The sequence below is a fragment of the Mus musculus genome, chromosome 15 (assembly GCF_000001635.26).
Source record: "Mus musculus strain C57BL/6J chromosome 15, GRCm38.p6 C57BL/6J".
Taxonomy (NCBI): domain Eukaryota; kingdom Metazoa; phylum Chordata; class Mammalia; order Rodentia; family Muridae; genus Mus; species Mus musculus.
This window is the reverse complement of record NC_000081.6, coordinates 47,750,772-47,775,182: the sequence shown is the minus strand read 5'-3', so window position 1 is coordinate 47,775,182 and position 24,411 is coordinate 47,750,772. Positions and strand designations below refer to the sequence as shown.

Sequence of the window (24,411 nt, the reverse complement as noted above, 5' to 3'; positions counted from 1 at the left end):
AAATTAAAAAAAAATGGAATACTTAAATCAAGATTTCAAAATAGCGTAGTATTGTATATGACCAGGAAAATTAATGAATACAAGAGAAATGTATCTGAATTGACCTAATCTGACCAATTTAGAGGAAGTTGTGATGTGAACTTATGATAGTTTCTAAGGTGAGTTTTCCAAGTTCAGTGTTCTACTGCTGTAAAAAGACACCACAAACATTATAACTTTTATAAAAGAAAGCATTTAATTAAGCCTTGTTTATGGTTTTACAGGTCTAGTCCATTATTACCATGGTGGGAAGCATGACTGCACACAGGGAGGCATGAGTCTTAAAAAGTAGCTGAAAGTTCTAAATCGAGATCCTAGGGGAGCAGGAAGACAGCCACTGAGCCTGACTTGAGCTTTTGAAACTTCAAAGAGCATCCATAGTGGCATACTCCCTCTAACAAGGCCACACCTACCCTAATATGGCCAGACATCCTAAGCCCAACCAAAGTAGTGCCTCTCCTTGATGACTAAGCATTCAAACATATAAGTCTATGGGGGCCATTCCTTTTTAAACCTATATAGTCATCAGACCTTAGCTTAAAGATCAGACAGATATTCTAACATAAACAAACATCAGACCATACTCAGGTCCTCCCCCCCCCCCCTTTTTCCTTCTCTTCCTCCCTTACTCATTGTGTGTGTGTGTGTGTGTGTGTGTGTGTGTGTGTGTGTGTGTGTCTGCAGTTTCTGGGATATGATAAAAATTTAACTCTTACTAAGAACAGAAAAAAATATAAGACACCCTGGTAAATCACTTCCTTACTCATGGAGATTAGAACATGGAGCATAAAATAAAAGAGGCAGATGGACAGGATGATAAAAAAAAGAGAAATATTTGTTTATTTTATGGTAACAGGAAGATGAAATCTGGAAATTTTGGTCCACTAACTCCCTGTACTCTTTTTATTTTATTATTTTTTTATTTTTATCATTGTTATGGCAACTATAAGTGCTTATTACTTTGGAAGATATATCACATAGCATGAAGATTAGACAATATCAAAATCACAGGATTTCTAGCCATCACTTTGGCCATTTTGACATTCATCTTAGATTCAACAATTTTAGCTAGCCTACATGATGAATGGTTCCTGGCCTATATTCATTCTGTACTGGAAAACAAGTAAGATTAGATCAGGGAAGAAATTCAGCTATCTCGCTTATGCAGTACTCAAGGTTAAAAAGAAATTCCAGTCTCTTTTTTACTTGAACCCTCAATTTTAAAGACTACATGTAACATTTTCTACTTGAATGCCAATGTTTTTATGGGTACCATTAGAAGAGTGAAAATTTCCTACTAAATAGAGTGGGATATTGCCTAAGTGCATGCCTGCTTTTTTTTGCCCTATTTAAGATTAGGATCCCCTCTATTCATTTTACAGATGAAGGGGGCTTGAAGGGTTGTGGATAACAAAACAAAACAAAACAAAATAAGACAAACAAACAACAAAAAATGACTTTGATTCTATCTAGCTGTCGAAAAAAATCAAAACTATAAATTAAATTGTTCTCAATCACTAAAATTATACATTCACCAAGGGTATTTAATTTTACTTTTATTTCAGATTTTTGCTTTTGACACACTAGAAAAACAAAACAAAACAAAACATTTTGAGAAGGCTTTTTTTCATTTTATTTAAAATACATTTTTTTCTCACTTTATGCATTTTAATTATGGTTTCTCCTCCTTATACTCTTTCCAGTTCCTTCCCACATTTCTTCTCACCCTGATCCACTGCCTTTCTGTCTCTCACTAGAAGACAAATAGCCTTCTAAGGAATAATAAAAATGTAATATAATAAATATATTAAATTAAAATACATATCAATATATTATAAGTCAATGTGTATATATTATATTATATCATAAAACAAATATCTAAACATCAGAATAGGGCAAAACAAACACCTCCTTCATGTTGAAAGTATTAGAGAAATCTGGGATACAGGCCACATACCTAAAAATAATCAAAGCAATATATAGCAAGGCAATAGCCAACATCAAACTAAATGGAGAGAAATTTAAAGCAATTCTTCTAAAATCAGGGACAAGACAGGGCTTCCCAGTCTCTCACTATCTACTCAATATAGTACTTGGCATTCTAGTCAGAGGAATAAGACAAGTAGAGGAGATTAGGGGAAATTGGAAAATTTCACACTTTGAAGGAAGAAGTCAAAGTTTTGTTATTTGCAGATGATGTGGTAGTATACATAAGTGACCCCAAGATAATTTTTTATGACTATGACATTACATTATGAGACAGGGAATCTCTCAAGATACCAATAAGTTTGTTTTCTGCTGGCTGTCTAAATGCAGCTTACCCTTAGAGACGTTTGTTTCTCCATTGAGATTCCCTTGGAGAAAACTACATTTTCATTAATAAGTGAATATTAATTGGAGCTAGCTTCTGGATTAGGGATAGAGCCCTGTGTCCATTTCTCCTTTTCACTACAGATTCCCACCTTGTGTAGACCCATGGAGGGTGTATGCATGCTGCCTGAGTCTCTGTCAGGTAGCAATATACAAGTTCATATGTGCATTGATGATGATATCTTAGAGGCCCTTGTTTTCTTAGTGGCTTTCATCCCCTGTGGCTATTTACACTCTTTTTGCCTATTGTTCCATAGAGTTTCCTGAGATCTGAGTAGAGATTTGATGAAGATACTCTGTTTCAGATTAAAGTACTTAGAAAGTTGTTTTCTCCCATAGTGTTGATGTCCCTATTGTATCTATGTGCATGTCTTACCAAGCCAGTTATTGTAGGTGACAAACTACATAGCTGGGTATCATTATAGAGTACTTTCCCCCTCTGGTATTGTGCACAGCACATTCCTGCCTTGTAAATGTTATCAATAGGGAAAATACTTCCAAGTCAGTATTGAGCTATGATTTTGTGCAGCAATAGGGTTCTACTATCAAATAATTCTTGAGGTTAACCAACAACATTGACAATAACCTGTTATTTCTTCAGATCAATAAGTTCTCAATGACCAAGGCCAAAAGAAAACAACTCATTTCAAGCACTAGACATATTAGCCTTTGGTTTCTAGCATAGTCTGTTTGTGTTTGTGTGTGTGTGTGTGTGTGTGTGTGTGTGTGTGTGTGCATGCGTGCTGCTCTCTTAAAGGCCTTCCTTTCTTTCTCTCTTCTCTGAGAGTTGGAAGTATCCTATATCTGACACATTCTGTAAAATCTCTGATCCATCACTTTGCCTGCCCGTCCATTAGACATGATTTTCAAACATGGCTGCTTTGTTCTATAAACTAATTTTATCTTCATTGTTTGTGATTAAAGATATATACTAAAGGCATTTCTATATTCTATCCAAAGGGATTAAGGCTGTGTCATTTCATATAGACCTCAAAGTTCTTTCAATGTGATCCCTTGTCAGAGAAGCCATGTTGCTGGATTCAAGTTCCTTTACATCAGTCCCTTTCAGGTTTATGTTAAAATTTATATGTATTTTCACTTTCACAACAGAAACAATTACCAAACCCACATACATACAAATTGTCTCAATGTACTTATGAAGATTATTTGATGCAATAATCTCTCATAACTGTAATTCTGATCATCTGCTCTTCAGCAAATGTTCATTTCAGCAAAAAGGATTTCTAATCTGTCAGTCTGATGAATGATCTGTATGTCTTTTTTTCACCCAGATTGTTGAAGTGTTGCTATGCATGGAAGAATTTTCTGCATCACCTTCACTGGGGTCTTTTTGTGTTTCTGCCTTGAGTCATGCCTTTCATGTGGAAGTTCTCTAACGTGAATTGGATTTTTATCAATTTTGATGAAATCCATAGTCTTTCCTGACCTGTGGAAACAGATAAAACCACTTCCCCAACTTAACACATCCCCTGACTTCCATTCCAATTTAAAACAAAAACAAAAACCTTTAAAATATACAGCTTGATCTAATTTTTCTACAATCCAGTTTTTTCTGTAAATTTTATTTCCCCTTTCTGTTTTTCAAGGTACTATTAGACTTTATGAATCCACATATAAACTAGATACTTAGACATTGCGTGCCTGGCTCCACACCAGTGAGCTTGGTTTCTCACCCATTTAAACACAAACACAATAAAGTCATATGATATAAGTATCAAGTAAAATAGGTATCCATTTTCTGAAATTGAAGAAATATTTATTTGAGATCATCATTGTTGTAGTAGATTTCTTCCTTCCCCATAGGTTTATGGCTATGTCTGCTACACAAGACTTTAATCTTCCTAATTGACCTTCTGGTCCAACACATTTAATCTGTCTTACACCTTGTTTTACTTGGGATAATGTTCCAATCTCTACAAACGGTGTAGATACTTTCTGAAGTGGGCAATATGGATTCTAACATTCTAGTGAGACTATAGTTACTAACATTCTTGTGAGACTGTAGTTACATTATTGGTCATAGTGTCAGATTTTTATTTATGGCTAAGTTTAGGGCACCACTTCCTTATGTAGCAGATATTAGGTCTCCAATACTTAGTTTGTATGAGCTATTCCACTGATAGTTCTGAAATTGCCCTGTTTATTTCTATGTAAGGAGTCTGTAAAACTCTATGGAGCTTCGCATAATCTTTGTGAATGGCATAGACCTTTTACCATGTTTCTCCAGGCTCTTTACAATTTTCTATAACTGCAGCTTCTTCTCATCACCTTGTCAGCCATTGTAACTGAGAACCAGCCTTCAGTATGGCTGCTGCTAAATCTTTCCATTTTGAGGCGATAATTTTGTTTGGATAGCCCTGGTATATTTAACATCTGTCTCACAGAAGTTATTATTTATTCTTTAAAATGTTCAAAGTCTTCTATTTTAACAAGATTCCAGATTAGTTATTCATTTTGTGAGTTTTCACCATATTCTGGCATTTGTGTCCTCGTAAATTGGAAAAGCTAGTGGGGGTGGTCATCTTTCCTCAGAGGAATGATTTATCTTGGCTCATAGATCTAGGGTGTAGTATAGGGTAAGGGGGAGCCAAGGCAGCAAAAGCTTAAGGATTACCCTGCATCCACAATCAGGAAGAATACTGCCTCAACTATCTATGGTGCCACCAGTAATATCCACTTAACTTAAAATAATCTCCCATGGGCATGCCAAGAGGCCTATTTCCAGAGCTTGTTGATAGGTAAACAATCACCAGGACATTGGGTTTGTCTCAAAAATAAAACTAACAACAGCAAGAAAAATGTAATTCCATTATATTTGAGTTTTGAAATGAATCATATGGGCTTGTGGCTCTATTGATCTGTATTCTATAAGAAGTAAATAATCTGTACACAAATATGTGCTCTTAACAATGTCTAAAAATACCTGTGATCATTTGAGGCTATAAATTACTTTTAAATAGTCATTTAAGTATTAGTTTTGGGAGTAGAGAGATGGCTTAGCAGCTAACAGGTTATATGGCTTTGATTCCTAGTACCCACATGTGTAACAACCATCTGTGGCTCTAGATCCAGGAGATTGGGCACCTGTTCTGACAAGGCACACACGCTTACTGTATATAGACATAAACAAACGTTCGTACCCAGTAAAATAAAATAAATATAAAAGAACTTATCTTTAGTCATCTTTGGTATCTACAGTAGCCAGAACTTAATTTACAAATAAAAAGAACTGTTACAAACAGATTTACAATTTTTCTTTCTTTACAAATGCATATGAGATTGGCTTTAAACAGTTAACTATTTCTTCATATAAGTGGAGCGGAATATGAACTGTGCCATTTTCACTTCCTTTTGCATTTTGATAAAAAATGATTAATTTTCAGCCATTTTCCCTCTGAAGACAATCCAAAACACATTTTCACACAGAATCTTTACAAAGCAAAGTACATTACATAGTCTATGAATAAAATTTGCTCACTTAAGTCAAAAGCTTTTTAATGGAACATGAGCTAGTTCTTTTGAAAGTATAGTTTGTTAGCTGGTTTAGAATATTGAAAATGATCTACATTTCACAATTTTGGACACGTCTAGACAACACAAGGTACTTCACAGCTTCATTACAAGGTAATACAAGGACTTTCATTTTGGTAGTAGAATAAATGACCTATGCCTGATGAGAATAAGGCAGACATTTTATATCAGTTGGATCATAGAAATACATCATTAATTTAGCTTAAGAATGAGATTTCATTTTCAGACTACACACATGCATATTCTGATTTCTAAATACAACACTTCAGTATAAGAGCTTGACTTTCTCATTCTTCTCCACTCCAGTGATTGATTTAGATTTACCTTTAAGTAGAAGGATGCAGAGATAATAAGATTAAAGTGTATTTTCCATGCAGGTGCTGTAATTAAATTATTCATGTCTAGGGATTTTAACCTGCTTTCTTGTAGTGAAGTTCTAAGTCTTATGGGGATTTGGATTCCTTACTACTCTAATTGGAGCTTAAAACATATCCTCCTACAGATTCACTGTTGCTAATCAGTCAGCTTTTCTTTGCTTCCATTACCTGATTTGTAAACACGGAATTTAATTAGATGGTTGTGAAGTTTCCATACAATTAAAATGTCCTGTTATTTTTTAAAAACTGTAATGATTTCAAAGAAAATTGAAATATGAGTTTCTTAGTCAGGGTTACTATTGCTGTGATGAAACCCTGACTGATGACCAAAAGCAAGTTGGGGAAAAAAGGCTTTATTTCCACTTCATAGTGCATCATTGAAGGAAGGCAGGACAGAAACTCAAACAAGGCAAGAACATAGAGGGAGGAGCTGATGCAAGGGACATGTAGAGGTGCTGCTCACTGACTTGCATCCGATGGCTTGTTCAGCCTGCTTTCTTATAGAACTCAGGACCATCAGTCTAGGTGATGCCATTCATAATGGACTCAGCACTCATAAATCAATCACCAACAAAAAATGTCCCTTCAGGCTTGTGTCCAGCTCAATCTTGAGAGGCATTTTTTCAACTGAAGCCTTTTCTCTGATGACCCTAGCTGTTGTCAACTTGATACAAAACCAGCCACAATGACATAATCTTTATATATTTCTATATTGTTTCTATGTGAAAATATGCCTTAAAGTATCAACAGTTTCTTGGTAAATATTTTTGCAACACCATTCATTTACTCACTAGGTTGTTATAGCTTTGTCATAAAGTTAGAAAAAGCCAAATCAACACTGATCCTCATTAATACTAATTAATATGATGATAAATTTATAAAATTTAGTTCATTGTTAAAGGTAGACAAAAACTTGACAATTGAATTATAGTATTTTATTGAACGCTTGACAAATTTTAGTATACAGGATCTACTAATTTATTTAAAAAGTTTAAGTTCTATAATCTGAGGATTTGGGGTTAAATATGAGACAGAGTCAGAATTCAAAGGTTTATCACTTATCAAGTAACATAAAAACAAGTCAATAGTACATGGGAAACAAATAAAAGAAAAAACACAATTAAAAAAATTTTATTACCATGTAAGTCCTGATCCATATTTATAAATATAACAAAATATTTTTCTAATCAAACACGTCTTTGTATGGAAACGTGAAACATGGACATTATGAGTGTACTTTAGAAAATGTATATATGGTTTATGTTTATATAGTACATAGTACATAATGTATATACAAGGTTTATATATAGTTCATAGTATATATACAAGGTTTACATATAATATGTATATAGTTTTATATATAGTACATATACATGTATATATTAGTTCATTATGTTAGAATGACTTCTCCAAGATTAAAATTGTATATGTAGCTCTTTATAGAAATAACAGTTCTAAATTCATTTTCATATGATATAAAGGTGCCTTTGCAGTTAAGAATACTTGATGCTCTTGCAGACGATACAAATTCAATTCTCAACCTCCATATTAAGTAACCTACAGTTCTCAGCAATTCTAGTTCCAGGGGATCTTCTTGCCTATGTACTCATACATACATACACACACGCACACACACACACACACACACACACACACACACACACACACACATACACACACACAAATAAATATATTAAAATAGGCTGATTTTGATATGCAAAACATAATTATTAAAAAAATTTTAGAAGAAATTGAAATAATAAATCCAACAATTTGTTTAATAGTACAAATTTAGATGTTCCTTCAATGGTGAACATTCTGTAGACCTCTTTCTCCTTCACCCTCACAGATTTATTTTTAGAAATAAGATCAAGAAGTGATAATATTAAGTGATATGGAAAGGCAGAAGACAAACAAAGGACACCTGAGCATTGAAAGAGGATATGAAGCTAAATGATTTTCTGCTTTAACTCTGTCTGTTTTTTCTTTTTTCTTTTTTTTTTTTGGGGGGGGGTGTCAGTGCATAAAATATAACTGATACTAAATATGTACAGTCAAAGTTTTACAATTTCATAATGGTCATTTTAACTGCATAGAAGTTCACCAAGGTGTAGAATTTATTACTTTCTTGCAGTAGTAAGTTCTTACTCTAACTGAGCATTTCTTATAAACTCCAGCTTCAAAATGTACGTGTCAAAACATGGTTAAATTATATCTATAATAATCATAAAGAAGCCTCTATCTTGGTTATGAAGATTTACAAGCATGTTAAGGCTAGTTCTTAAATTTGGTAAGCGCAAGTTCATGAGTTTCCAGTGATTATTTTATCTTTTAAGCATTGGAATCTTTTCAAAATGTTGTCCTCTGATGACCACTCCATCTCTTTCTAAATATCACTGGATTCTGCCAAATAAAGTCTTCCAGCACTGTAACTGAGAATTGAAGGGTTTACAGCTCGTGACCTATCATGAAGGTATGAGGGAGATGCCTAGAAAGCAGAGAAGAGAGCTAAGTGACACAATTCAGCCAGTGCAAGAATGTTAATCTAACCTTAATGATACACTCTGTCAAAACCCGTGTACTGTAGGGAACCAGAGCTTCTGTTATTGAGATAGGCTTACCACTGCCCACTTTCCTACAGATGTATCTTGAGACAGAAATCATCCTTGATAGCTTCCTTCTTAAAGTTAACTCTTAGAAAAGGATAGGTAATGACATTTGTCCAGTTGACTACCCTATTTTAGTAATTTTACATATGAAAGATACTAAAAATATCAGAGCAGGACTAATCTCGCAACAGGGTTCATCAGGAAAACAATGGTTGTCATAAAACCTAATAAGTAACCTGAATTTGATTCCCGAATCTACATGGTGGACAGAGAGAAAAAAACACAAACAAAAACAAAAACAAAACCCCCAGAGATGGTTCTCTGACACCTACACAGAAGCATACAAACCACACCCATCTACTCCTCACACACACCACATACATACTAAATACATGAACATACTTTAAAACAAATCTAAATAGGAGGTCAGGAATTTTGCAATATTAGTAAATTCACTGACATCAGCCTAATTAAATGTACCGGCTTTGGGTCCATATTTTACCAGCAAAACAAAAAGAGCAAAACAACAAGAAAACCCCCAAAACCAAGTGTTTATTTGTAAAGAAAATGGGGAATTTAGGAATGCATAATAAGTGTTAAATAAATTATTTTATATTTTCTCAGGTGGGATAAATGTAGGATGGTTGTTTACTTATTCCTTTCTGATTAGCAATAAGCATTTATGGAGAAAGATACAATATTAGGCTTGATTTAAGCTATATTAACTTTTGGTACAGAAGAAACAGGAAGCAACAAATAAAACAAGATGTAAAAATTCTAATGTTATAAGAGAGTAATAAGTTCATGGGTATTTATTTAGTTATTTATTTTCATTGAATATAGAAATAATAAAAATATCCTAGCAATTTGTTATCATCTTTGTGAGAATGCATTTTGACATACAAGTTTACTCCCAACCTGGAATTTGGCAGTCATGTTTTAGCAAAACGTAGTGGGGGGATTTTATGATTAATACAGAACAAAAATTCATCTAGATTATAAAGGAGTTAGATGTGAAAATATTGATGCAAATTGCAAATTTTCAAACTTTTTATCTTGCTTTTTGTTTTAACTTTTAAAGCATATAGTAAAATTGCATATTAATGTATATTTTAATTATTATTTTATCCTTTTAAACACCAAATAAATCCTCAACTGTTGGGGAAATGTTCCAGCTACAAAATTCAGATAAAGTATTTGTTTGCAGTTGGATAAACATGCAGTCATAGAATAAAGAAAGTTGAAGTACATCCGTTGTAAGAATTTTAGTAAAAATGATTACATGTTTAGAAAATGTCAAGTAGAAAGTTTTAAATTCTTATTGGAAAGCAAATGGTTATGGTACAGAACGAAAGCTTGCTCCAGAGAAACCTAAAAGTTGACTATGGGTTTAGTCAGTAAACCTAGTTATTAATTCATTAATGTGTCACACAAGAAATTGCTAAGAACCAGATCATAGTACCCAATTTCAGCGCCTAGACTCATATCTGGGGGGCAAAGCTCAGCGATAACACAGGTGCTAATAGTCTAAATTGTTCATTTTGAATAGCATCTTTCCTTGCATATTACTGCAAATAGAAGTAATGTTAAGATATCCGTCTTTTATTTGCTAATGAGCATGCATTCACTATGCCTTTGAACTCTAGACCTGGCACTTCTAGAATTTTGCTATGTGGTGTATTTGGCACTGATGCCTAGGGTGCTGCCAAGCTTCTGCAGGATGTTTTAATAGACTTCAGATCATTAGTATCGGATACATGTGACTCACCTTCATGACAGTGGTGAACAGGATCTCATCATGGACAAGAGTTCACTTCTATTTTAGTGCAATATGAGCTGCAAGTTTCAGGGATCTGATACATAAGATATATTTCCAACATGTTAAGGAAATTTAGTTTCTGTTATATCAATGAATGCAAGTCCTACTCAAATTTTACCACTCCCAGATGTTATTTGTTCCCATAAGCGGCACATTGATTTCATTTGTGCCTGATTTTTAAAAAATCTCCCTTTTTGATGCTTTTGAGAGAAAAAGAAATTGTAGATCAGAGACTTTCATGTATGTTACATACATAAAAAAATCACTTTGCATATATGGGAACACACAAGCTAGATGGGCAAAGTCTGTGTAGCGTAGTCCCCTGAAGTAGTCATCAGAATAAAAGTATGAGGCAAGTTTCATATAAATCTAAGCAAGTTTTGTAGTAGTTTATGACAAGAATCCCTCTCATGCATACTCAAGTGATGCTTTAACTGCAAAGTGATTTGTCTCTAAGTTTCAATTCTGGTAGTGTGGGTGTATGAGTGTTATCATCCTTTGTGAGTCAGTAAGTAAAGTTCATGCTGAGCAAACAAGGTAGGGTTGGAAGTATTTAAACAGAATCACACACCAGCTAACTGAGTAATAGAGTCATCAATAGAAACCCCAGAAATTAATGGCTATGCAGATTTTGTAAACAAAAGAACAGGTGTGTGGAAAATTGAGCTAAGACTTATATATAGCAAGATTCTTTTCTATATGAAATTATTTATTTTGTAAAATGAAATTTCAATGTGTTTACTGCAAAGCCTCCCCAAAAAAGGAATGCCTTCTCATTGTGTGTTTTTAACCAAAATAGAAACCTGAAAATTACCATTTCCCTCTCCTACTTGAGAAGATGAAATATAAAATCAAGTGGACAGAGAAGTACATTGACATTTTGAAATTGAAATTAAAATTAATCTTGGTTGAAATAGCTAGAAAACATATCTAATCCTTTTAGTCCTGTCATTTGTTCTAATCATGAATGTTTAAAATGCTAACTATGAGCCAGGCACATCCACTGTCGAAGTTATTGATCAAAAATGTCAGATTGCATAAGCAGCAAACATATTTGCAAGAATGAGTTATTAGTAATTCAGGCAATATTTATTACTGTGTTCCAGATACTGTTCAATTGTTTTGTGTGTATAAGTTTATGGGGTGCACCCTTTTAACTCTCAGAGGTTGCATCATTTTATTAACTCTGGTTTGCAGACGAGGAAAGTGAACACAGAAAAGGAAATGAGTTTCATTCCCCCTGTTTGATTTATCCCTATGGATTCAGTCTGGAGGTTGATTCCAGAAATCTTCATAAGTCATTTTTATAGAATGCCAAAGACATTTCTGACCTTCGAACCTATTATTCCTGTATGTGTTCATCTATAAGTATTGAGGACTTCCTCCTTTTCTTCTTCCTTTTTCCCCTATGCTGGGGCATTGACCCAGGCGTCTCATACATGGTAACCAAGAGTTCTACCATGAAGTTACACTATAATCCCAGTTCCACAGATTTATTTCACAGAGCATAGACTTGTCACTTTAGTGTCTTTGACACATAAATAATATGCCATTATTCATTGGATTTCTAAAACTTTGGTTACCAGAGAGCCTGCCCAGCAAGAACTAGTTTAGCAAAACTAGTTTTAAACAAACACGCACATTACATTTCTCAGATGTTCTAACAACTCAACTCCCTGTTTTCTACAGAAGAGGCTGTGTTGCTTCCTTTAACAATGCCCTAATAATACCTCCCTCTCCCCCTCCCTCTACCCTTTCCTCCTTCCATCTTCTTATGCTAGTATGCTACTGTGCTGTTCAGAATTACTTCCTTCTGAAAAGGAAGAAAAAAAACAAAACAAAACAATACATAGTGATGGAACCTTTCTTCATTTGCATAAATTTAATTTTCATGTTTAATTCAGTAACTAAGGTTCTGATCACTGAATAATAGCAATAATGTCCATATTTATTTCATTAGCCTTATTTAATACTAATTAATTTTTAAATCAGCGAGTCTCTTTGCATGTAGCTAGTTATTTTGATGGTACAAAAATGGGATCTGAATTCAGAAAGTCTCTGTTAGCATTGAGAAAAATTATTTATTTTCTTAAGAGTGTCTGTCAAGATGGCAGAATGAGTAAGGGCCCTGCTACTTAGGATAAATGCCATCCTTATCTCTGGGACCTCATGACAGAAGGGGAATACCAACTCCTGCAAGTTGACTTCCATAAATGTGCCAGCACACATACTCATAAATAATTGAAGAAATACAAATTATTCAAGAATATCAACATATTTGTAAAAATTATTACAATAGAGTTTTGCTGTTAGGTAGAGAGATTAAGCTCAAATTAAAATGCATGGACATATGGGAACCCACAGCCAAGTAACGAGATGAGAATTGAAGGAAAAACACTAATAGTGAAAAACATAAGAAACTATTAAATGGCCAGGCTAAGCCAATACACATGGGTTGCTGAAGAAATAAGATGAACAAATACCACTGAACTGACAGCAGGGTTGAAATGGTGATCAGATATTGAGGGTAAGAGGGGATAAACCAAACGGATAGATTTTTATTAAGATCAAGCTCTCATTAGAGGATTCAGTGAGACTTGATCAAAGTTTGCCCATGAAGATGTTTGCTACCAAGGATGGGACATGCTAGCAATATTGCAAAGTAGAATTTAGTGGAAAGATGAGCTTCACATTTTTCTTTTCCCTTTTTGTGTTCTAAGCAAATGCACACTCCTGTGGTCAGTAGCCCATTTTATTGTATTGCATTATACTCCAGGCAACTCAGCATGTTTACAGGCTGATGGTTGCTCTGTCCTGAGAATTCTGCACTTTAGCTATGCTAATTTCTGTCAATCCAAGCACGATGACAGCACCTATCAATTTGCATTTAGAGTGCTTTAATTAAACAGAATAGGCTAAGTCTCTGAAATTCAATGAATCTAAGAAAAAGGCATTTGATGGGTTGGCTGTTGAAGAGAAACAACCATTCTGCATCTTGGCTGATTTTCATGACAAATTAAATGTTGCTTTAATAGAAAAGAAGACTTGGTGTGTCAGATAGATAGAATGTTTTGTCCCAGTCAACATTTGCAGCTTATGCATGAGAGTATGGATGAAAACATATTCAAGTTGAGGGGAATACTCTGCCAAGAACATCTGGTCTCCAGCCTTGCATTGATTTTGAGTGTTTTAATCACTATTTAAAGGAATTAAACAACAACAGCAACAGCAACAGCAACAACAACAACAACAACAACAACAACAAAGCTCCATTTCTTAAACGCATCCTGGAGGTCTCATTACCCCATATTCCCTGTGGCAGGTTTTTGGAGGACTTGCTTTGAAGATTGGCTTTAAAGGAATAATACAATGGCAATCTACAGGGAAAGATGTGGCCTAAGTGTGCTGCAGCTATTTGCTTTGTAATTAATCTAATCAGTGAACCTATTACCATTTCATAAGCAGAACAAAGGCCTGTTGCAATTTCACCAAGCAAATACAGTTAATGGGGCCTAAGGGCAGGGATCCTGTTTGTTTTGGTGACCCTTTCAACTTTAGCATTTAATTCACTTCCTGTGTACCGTAGAATGGAATTATCAAAGTCCAATTACATTCATGTTTATTCTGGAGCAAAATCTCTGGAAAATAAGAGCTTTAAAAGGAGTTTTACCTATAAAAATTTGTTATCTGTGGGCATATTTTACATATTCACTTCTTATCTTACTAGGGTTTTTTTCCTTCCCTTTTCTGTTTTTTTTTCTAATATTAGTTAAAATAATTTTTTTAACAAAATAGTTAAAATGGGACCATTAATGTCTGTTATGTTTAAAATGGGAGAAAATTCCATAAAACCCTGTTTGTTTTAAGAAGTTGCTTGTTACTAGAAGCCTGAGTTTGCACTGTGTGGCAAAATGCTTCCCATCTTTACAAGGGAGAAAAGCTGTAAGTCCCAGTCAAAGCTTTTTTTTTTTTTTTTTTTTTCTTTTCTTTTCTTTTTCTTTTCTCTGCTTGTAAACCGAGAGACACCAAAGAGTTTACTAATCAGCCTAAAGAATACAGAAAAAATTAAGAGTTCTAGAAATGAAGCAATGGCCCATCCCATAGGCTGAGCATCAGTATACATATCAGGTTTGAAAGTTATGATTTAAAAGAGGAATAATTTCCCGAAATAAATATTAAAATTTCCATTTAACTCTTGAAGAGTAAAAAATACAGTAAAATGTTAAGGGTTGTTCCAAATAAAATTAATATAATGGAAGTAGAGATGATCGACGAGGCAATTGAAAAGTAGGGGGTAGATAACATAGAGTTAGAGAAAAAGGACTTAGCTGAGAAACAAATCTGGTCGACTTACACTACGGTGATCATAACAATATACCTTAGCTCTTTAAAAATGGGTGACCACAGGTGTTTAAGACAACTTGCTTACCAAAACCAATATCCAGTAAATATAGTCTACCACAATAATATATTAACTGTGTTTTCTCTTAATTAGTTTCAACCAGTCAAAGGCTGATTTTTGTCAATTTAGAAAAATTTTGATGTAAAGGCCAAAAATTTGTTGTCTGCACTTGTGAATACTATGTGACTCAAGATATTTGTGCATGAAATGAGGTAATAAACCTTAGGACAGGCCTAAAATACTTAAAATGGTAACTTCTGGGCATATGGTGAACTCATTAGAATCATAAGCTGACAGCATCTCTGATTCCCCTGAGTGGTATTACCCAAGACTTGGCCTGTCAAAAGTCATTTATGGCAGCGGGATTCTTTAGGTCCTATTTTTCTCTGGGTAACCACTGGCTATTGATAGATGCTTCAGGAGGATGACTCATGCTTTTCAGATGAGTAGTGTACATCCTGTTGCAATGGACTGCCACACCCATGCTCTCATGGATGGCCTTGATGAAATTCAACAGGTCCCACAGCATAAAGAGTAATAACCATAGGAAGGGGAGCAACAAGGAAGAGAGTGGAATCGACAGAGTAGGAAGTAATTAGAATGAACTGTATACATGTATGGTATTGTTAAAAGTAAATGTAATAAAACCATCTCACTAAAGATGGGGGATTTGGTTCTGTGGTATTAGTGTATTTCATGGATATTCTGAAAATGTGTATGAAATCAGGTCTGGGCAAGTATTACTGATATTTTGTACTACAAATGCTCCAGTAAGCACATCTTCTTATCACTTTATCTCTGATATAATAATATGTTCTTCAAAGAATTTTATAAACAGACATTTTAATTTAAATATACAACTCTCTACATTATTTCAGAATTAGAGTATTGCTGAAATGTTGCTTGCTCACTGCCTCCGTGAAGAATCCCATTTGCTTTTCTTCTCAACCATCTGGTATCTTTCAGAACTGTAGCAAATTTTAAGTGCTTATTACATCAGAGTTTGAACGAGCCTTCTCAATATCCATTCTTAGATAACTAACTGAAACCTAAGATGCTAGTGACTAGGGTCCTTGACACATTTGCTCTTAGAATTTTAAATTAATAAAATATATTAATATACAACTGCTCTAATGAGAAAGGAGCTAAGAAGGGACCTAATTTTAAGAGAAAGAAAAAAACTTATTTTTCTTTTTTTTTTTTTGTTTTTTTTGTTTTTTTTTTTAATTTTTTTTCCATTTTTTATTAGGTATTTAGCTCATTTACATTTCCAATGCTATACCAAAAGTCCCCCATACCCACCCACCTCCACTCCCCTACCCACCCACTCCCCCTTTTTGGCCCTGGCGTTCCCCTGTACTGGGGCATATAAAGTTTGCGTGTCCAATGGGCCTCTCTTTCCAGTGATGGCCGACTAGGCCATCTTTTGATACATATGCAGCTAGAGTCAAGAGCTCAGGGGTACTGGTTAGTTCATAATGTTGTTCCACCTATAGGGTTGCAGATCCCTTTAGCTCCTTGGCTACTTTCTCTAGCTCCTCCATTGGGAGCCCTGTGATCCATCCATTAGCTGACTGTGAGCATCCACTTCTGTGTTTGCTAGGCCCCGGCATAGTCTCACAAGAGACAGCTACATCTGGGTCCTTTCAATAAAATCTTGCTAGTGTATGCAATGGTGTCAGTGTTTGGATGCTGATTATGGGGTGGATCCCTGGATATGGCAGTCTCTACATGGTCCATCCTTTCATCTCAGCTCCAAACTTTGTCTCTGTAACTCCTTCCATGGGTGTTTTGTTCCCAATTCTAAGGAGGGGCATAGAGTCCACACTTCAGTCTTCATTCTTCTTGAGTTTCATGTGTTTAGCAAATTGTATCAATTACTTTTCCTTAATATCTCTTAATATCAATGGTCTCAACTCCTCAATAAAAAGACATAGACTAACAGACTGGCTACACAATCAGGACCCAACATTCTGCTGCTTACAGGAAACCCATCTCAGGGAAAAAGACAGACACTACCTCAGAGTGAAAGGCTGGAAACAATTTTCCAAGCAAATGGTCTGAAGAAACAAGCTGGAGTAGCCATTTTAATATCGGATAAAATCGACTTCCAACTTATTTTTCTAATAATAAAAACTATACTGCTTTACTTAGAAAGTGAGAGTTGCTAGTATTAAAATAGGTCAGTTATTAAGGGAGAAAGAAGTAAAGGGTATTGAACTTTTAAGTTTTTAATTTCAAAATTTATTGTAGAAAAAATACAGTATCAGTGAAGAGTATTTCTACACAATGTATTTGATATACCAGTGTTCTTGTGACAAAATTTTTCTTTAGTTTTGTATTGTTTTTTTTTCTTTTTTTTTTTTTTTTGGCCATTTTACAAGGCAATGGGGGATATCTATGTTATATTACAAAAAGTTAAAGCTACATTTAAAAATAATTAGCCTAAACTCATTATTAAGGCATAAAGTAAAATATGTCCTTCATTTCTCTTTTTGGGATATTTTTTAAATAGGCTGGGATACAGAGCAAACTCAGTATCTTTCAAAGAAATTTGAAGCCAGGTGGTGGTAGCATATCTTTAATCCGAGCAGTTGAATATGAGAGTCAGGCAGTTCCTCCTCCTCCCTCCTACCCATGCTTTCTTTCCTCCCGTTCTTCCTTTTCTTCTTCCTCTACCTCCTCCTCCACCTTCTCCTCTTCATTTTCTTCTACAAAGAACTGGACTGGTATCACCAGCTTATTTCTTCCATATCAATAAATGAGTATATCTAAGTTCACAATATGATGTCTACACCTGTGTTCTTAGGCCAAACCGAGTATGATGCAGGTATATACTATGCTGTGTAAAAATTAACCATCAAAAGATGTCCATAACTTTGATTTGAATTGTAGAAAATGAACTTGAAACATTAAAATGTACTTCTATTTATACCTCTCAATTATACTTGAGAAAAAGTCATATGATTCTGAGTACACCAAGTTACCTTGTTCATGTATCACTAGAATCAATGCATAATTGTTTTAAGTCCACAGTTTTTCTATTCAATGCAATATCCTAAGACTTTTTATCATTATTCATTTTGTTATTACATTTTTCTTTTTGTGACATAACATATGAATGACCTTCTGTTGTGCAACTCTTAGCTTCTGATTGTAGGGATCGATTCTTGGTGTGAATTTATAACAAGAATACAGATAAGTAAAATGGGGACAAAAATAATCAGCTTTCTAAAGTTCTTAAGCAAAATACTTCAGAACTGTTTTTTCCCCATGAAAAATTAATGTTTTTTGATAATATAAAATATTTTAGCTGCTGAGGAATCACAAATTATGTTCATATTATTGGAAGAATCATAAATGTATGCTCAGGTGTCATTTGGCACAATATAAACTAAACACTGTATCTGAAAAGAATCTTGCTGATAAATTTTTCAATCATACCTCATGTTTATAATGGAATGACATTTTGAGAAGAGTATTTTTTAAATCCCCTATATTAAAATCTTTTTACCCAAAGGAGAAAATGTTATAAAAGGAGAGTGATAAAGTGAAATAAAACTAGTCAGAATAAAAAAATCTGAAAGTAGTTATGATAAATACTAAATTACAATGACCTCACACTTTCTGATTAAATTAAATGTGATATTGATTTTTTTTTCCCTAAATATAGTCTTCTCGAATTTTTACTGCCTTAAATCATGGTCATTACCTTTGTGGCCTGAAATACATGTGCCAGAATCCTGTTTGCACTGATCCTCACTTATAGGTAGAAAATACAAAATACAAAACAAAACATGCAGATGACTATTATATTGTAATACTTTGTTCTCTGTCTCCTCCTCTTTCTATTTTATTTTCGTTTGTTTGTTTTTTGTTTTTGTTTTTGAATGGTTGGTGATTGGTTTGCTTCTCCTGGTTCCTGTTGCTCAGTGGTGTTTGGCCAGTTTGTATTTTTCCAGACATCACTCCACGATGTTGTTGAGGTGTTTGATGGGCCAACTCAGCAGTCTCCTCTGTTATCTTCCCTCTCGGGATCCCATTCAGGTATCCTTTACTAGAACTGCCATTCATCAGCTATTGCTTAAAGACTGACTTTTGATTAGTATTTTGGAGAGAGTTGAGATCTATGTCATCCATGTTAGCAATACCATAAACTGAAAACTTTTTAACTAAGAATAAAACCACAATTTAATATTAATTAATACGCTTGAAAGAAATTGAATTATTTTCTAGGATTGTAATAAAATAAATACAATACTTAATCACAATCTGTGCTGTTTCATATGATATAAAATATTTAAGACTGAGACATATGTATTAAAATGTAATTGAAGCTTTCTGGTTAAAAAAAAAAAAGATTTCAATTGAAGCTGAACCCAAGGAAAATATATTGCTAGCAGTAGGATATTTTGAAATAATTTGATAGAACCTAGTTTGACCTTTTCAAATGAGAGTGTAAAATGATATAGTTTTTTAGGTTTACTGAATGAAGATTATTTATGATATCTGAGTGTTTGTTTTGTTGAGTAGGAGAGTCACTTCCACTGAGTTCAGGTAATCAGATCACAATTCGATTCACTTCAGTTGGACCCATAACAGCTAAGGGATTTCACTTTGTTTATCAAGGTAAGTGACACTGTAGTCTAGAAACACACTAAGGCTTGATGTCCATTTCCATGCTGTGCTCAGTTGACCAATATTATCCTCATAACTGTGTAGGAATGAGGAAAGTTGTTTTAAGTAGTTGTATTGATTCCTCCCCATGAATTCTTTCCCTGGAACACTGGTGCTTTATCCAACTTTTAAAAAGAATGCATTGTCCCATCACCTTTCTCAATTTAAATGTCTGATTTTCCTTCCATTCCAACATTTTGGTTCAAAAACATTCATGTTATCCTTATTATTCTTGACTCTTATCATTTTTTGTTTTTCTCATAGTCCTGTACTTTAAATTAAACATGCATACATTTGTTGTAATTTATTTAGTTAAAGTAAACATTGTCCCATGTAAACAGTATGCTTTCTCATTCTCTCAGTAAAATTGAACTTCTGAATAGCTACTAAATATTTTGTGCAGTAAATACTTAATTTTCCCACTTTTTTCTTGCCTTTTATGAACATTTTATAATGTCACTAAACTAAATCAAGACTCATTCGAGATATTTTAGATCAATTGTATATGATCATGTAATAACTCTTCTCAAAAGTATTTTGCACATTCTTACTAAGAAATATATAAACATTTGTGACACTGTATTCTTATTAAATTCCGTCATCTCACTTTTTCACATTGGTTATGGCATAAACTCTTTCCTCAAAGGCACTGAAAGAACTTATATGCATTTCTTCAAGTTATACTAGAGGGATAAATCTACTGGAATTCACCATGCCATTCTTTTGGACTGTTGTCAATCTCTTTAATTACATTTGTATGTGTTTTAAAAAGAAAAAACATCCTGTTATCATTCTACTTTACTAAATCCAAAAAGGCACAATTGATGGGCATACAAATTCTAAAATCAATCTCAAATTTGATTATATATGATTGATGAATTAAAAATAAATATTGTTGTTAATCTGTCTGACTTCTATTCTGTTTAATCTGACTGTAATTACTGAGGTCAATAGAAACAAACATACTTTGATAATTAAGTTTGTAAACATGTTTGAAATAATTAATAACAATAATAGCCAGTATAAAAAACATCTGGAATGTATTTCATGTATACTAAATTACTTTTTGCAATTGGGAAACCAAACTTAAAAATTATACATCCATTTTTGAATCTGTAAATTGCAATAGCTAAATAAAATCACTTCATTTATAGATAAGAATTTCATGAAACAAACGATAGAAAACAGCATAATTGATGTTAAAGGATCAAAGACAAATTAAAAATATCGTAAATGCCAATATCACTTTAAATTACATTTTATTTTTATCCAATTTAAAACTTTAGATGTGTTAGAATTAGTAATTCTAATTATTAAAAAAAAAACAAGAAGATTTCTTTGAGTCTCTTTAGGAAGTTACATTTTAACATCTATACTTGTCTCTTAACTATGAAATTAAATCACCTTATTTCTATGCAGCCGTTCCTAGAACAAGCTCTACACAGTGCAGTTCTGTGCCCGAGCCAAGATTTGGAAGAAGGATTGGCAATGACTTTGCAGTTGGTTCATTGGTCCTTTTTGAGTGTAATCCAGGATACATTCTCCATGGCTCCAGAGCCATTAGGTGTGAAACAGTACCCAATTCTTTGGCGCAGTGGAATGATTCCTTACCTACATGCATTGGTGAGTGTATATGTCTATGTGCTTGGTGATTGTGCATAATTCTGGTCCATTTTTACTCAAATGACTTCATAGTATTAACTTCTTCTCCAATGTATAATCTATGTATCTCTTTTCCCATTCTCTAGACTGTCTGTATACACTTATGATTTTTCTGAAAAAATTTTTCAGTTTTACACAGTGTCCTCTATGCTTACTATTGTTTCTTGTATTTTATGGTCTTATCCAAAACACCTTTGCCTATCCTATTGGCCTTAAATATTTCTTCTCTCAATTATTATTTTAAGACTTTTTGTCTCTCTATCCTTCTCTCTGTCTCTCCTTCCCCCCCCCCTTTTGTATGTGTATGTGTGTGTGTGTTTCAGTTGTCATCAGCAATATTCTGAGCCTTCATTGTAATATTTTATAATAGCTAGGCAAAATTTATTCCTTGATACTGACATGGTATTATTTTCTTAATTCTAGATAACTATTAATTTATAGTAATTGAATGAATTTAATTTTTGTCTGTTGATTTTGCATCTTAAAACTTTGATACATTCATTTATTAGTTCTACTATTTTATTGATATTTTTATATGGGATAATATCATCTGCCATGACAATTTGATTTCGTCTATTTGAGTTTAAATCTCATTTTTCTTTTTGTCATTGCTTTGTGTTCTCTTGTGTGATTGTTCTGCCTATGACTTGCCATAGCCAGAATAAAAGTGGCAAAAGTTGTAAAGATTTTTTTTCACAATCTTATAATTGTTTAAATTACCTCTTTATTTAGTGTGATATTGTGTTACTTTTTATATTATTAATATAATTTATACTATTTTATTTATATGTTATACATGTAAATAATATAAAACTATAGATATCATTTATATTATTAATATATTTTATATTATATTATATAACATCACTTTTTATATTACAGTGGGTTTTCCTGTAAACCTAATTTGTTCAAGGTTTTCGTCATGAAATGTGTCAAATTTCATGCATTTCTGCATGAATTAAATTGATTATATGGTTTTTGTCCTTGTTTCTGTTATTTTGCAATATTTCATTTACCTTTGTGAATGCTGTACAGTCCTTTCCTTCCACAGATGATATAGTGATTAATCTCTTCAATGTGCTGTTAGATTGGGTTTGGTTTTTTTGTTGTTGTTGTTGGAAAGTTTAGAACCTATGTCTGCTCTTTAAAGGTTTTTCAGGCAAATGCATTTTTAACAGCTGTCAAAACAGCTAAGACAGTCTTGGTTTTGCATATTTAAACCACATATTTAAACCATTAAACAAATCTATTGAGAAGTTACTTTTGGCTCTTGTAGGCAAATCAACCAAATTATTAATTATAGTCCTCATGATTTATAACAGAGCTCTTTAATTTTTTCCTATAATAAGACTTATAAGACTATTATAAGTAGTCAGCATAAAATTATTTAGAAGTACAGTGAAATTTATTTTTAACAGGTATTCATATATACAAAAATAATTCTATAGTGATAAGTCCTTTCAACGTTTGGAAGATCAATAACAAATTGCAAAAAAAGTTAAATTAAAGCAACTCTAATTTTTTAAATAGGTATTAAGCAGCTTTATTACTAAGATTTTTCTTCTTTTTTTTTTAATTAGGTATTTTATTTTTCTTCTTTATTTAAAACTTTGAAGAATTCAAATACTAACCTATGTAGGAAAATACTTTCTTTTTCACCAAATCCTGAAACCAATAAGTGGTTTCCATAAAGAAAAAAAACACAGAAGAGAAATACTAGCTGATACAGAGAAAGGAGAAAAAAAAAGAATGAAAATAAGAGAAGTGGGAAACTACTTTAGAATATAAAAATATAAATATTGTATTGTAATCTATTCATATTTAAAACTGTGCAGAAGTCTTATGACTTCATTTCATTAGATGAGAATATCAAATTAAAGAAAAAATATCTTGGTACATGTGTTCACAGAGTTGAATTGATTTTTAGCCTCAATTCATTGATATAGGACTGTGGTATGGGAGAATGTTTTGTGGCAGGAGGCCATGGTAGAAAAAGCTACCCACCTCTTGTCATCTAGTAAAGAGAAAATGAGAAGATCTATGGATAAGTAAGATAGTCCTTTTTTAATCATCCCCCTCCTACATGAACCACTTTTCTCAACTCTGTCATTCCTCCTAGTGGCTCATTTAGCTATGAATTTATCAGTGTACTGATTCACTGATGAAGGGGGTTCTTCCTCGATCTAATAACAACTAAATAGCAGTGCTATCTGTGAGCAAAGCCTTCAGCAAATGGAGTCCTGGGGGGGCAAGTATGGGGGATACTTTAGTCAAACGTCCTATGTAAACAATCATAACTATTTAAATGTTTAATTGGCTAATAATAATATATTTATAGGTACTTAAGGGCAGCCTTTAGGAAATGATTAGTATCAACCCTCATAAATGATATTAACTTTTTTTATAAAAGAGATTACAGACAGATGTCACACCCTGCTATAGATGTGAAAACATAGTTTAAAAAAGGGTCTCTGAATCAGGAAAGAAGCTCTCCATAGAGAAATAACTGCCTGGTGCTTAATAGATATACAGGCTGTGGTGTTTTGTTTTAGTAGTACAAATGAACTAAGTTAGAATCAGCAAAAGTAATTAGATGCTACTTACAAAGTCTAAAAATGGGCTGAGTAATGTGTCAAAGCTGGGAAGGTTGAGGTACATGTTGGATGAACCTGCATTTTCATTATGCACTTTAGAGAAAATTTCCAGAGAATAAGAGCGGTCATGAAGATACTATTCATCTAGACATAGACAGCAAAACCCATTTTGCTATTTTAGATAGAAATAAGGTACATACTACTGAATAATGGGGGGAATGCTATCTATATGGTTTTGTAGAAAATAGAACTTAGGAATAATGAAATTGATTTGGGTGTTTAGCAGAAGAGATATAAAGTATTTGAGATA

The 24,411-nt window shown here is 33.4% G+C and overlaps 1 protein-coding gene across 12 annotated transcripts in view; it reads left to right on the top strand.

Annotated features, from left to right (window-relative positions):
* Csmd3 (CUB and Sushi multiple domains 3) overlaps window positions 1-24,411 on the top strand; it is a 1,211,921-nt gene that overhangs the window by 1,017,376 nt on the left and 170,134 nt on the right. For 9 of the 12 annotated variants that reach the window (XR_001781523.2, XR_003951374.1, NM_001081391.2 and 6 more), the window contains 3 exons: window positions 19,102-19,215; window positions 19,702-19,797; window positions 21,265-21,468. Coding sequence is in view for 10 of the 12 variants with exons in the window: in NM_001081391.2 (NP_001074860.2) it covers window positions 19,102-19,215; window positions 19,702-19,797; window positions 21,265-21,468 (414 nt within the window). In the remaining 2 variants the exon portion in view is untranslated. The remainder of the gene's footprint in view (window positions 1-19,101; window positions 19,216-19,701; window positions 19,798-21,264; window positions 21,469-24,411) is intronic. The other 3 variants (XM_030248540.1, XM_011245611.3, XM_030248542.1) reach the window with 1 other exon arrangement.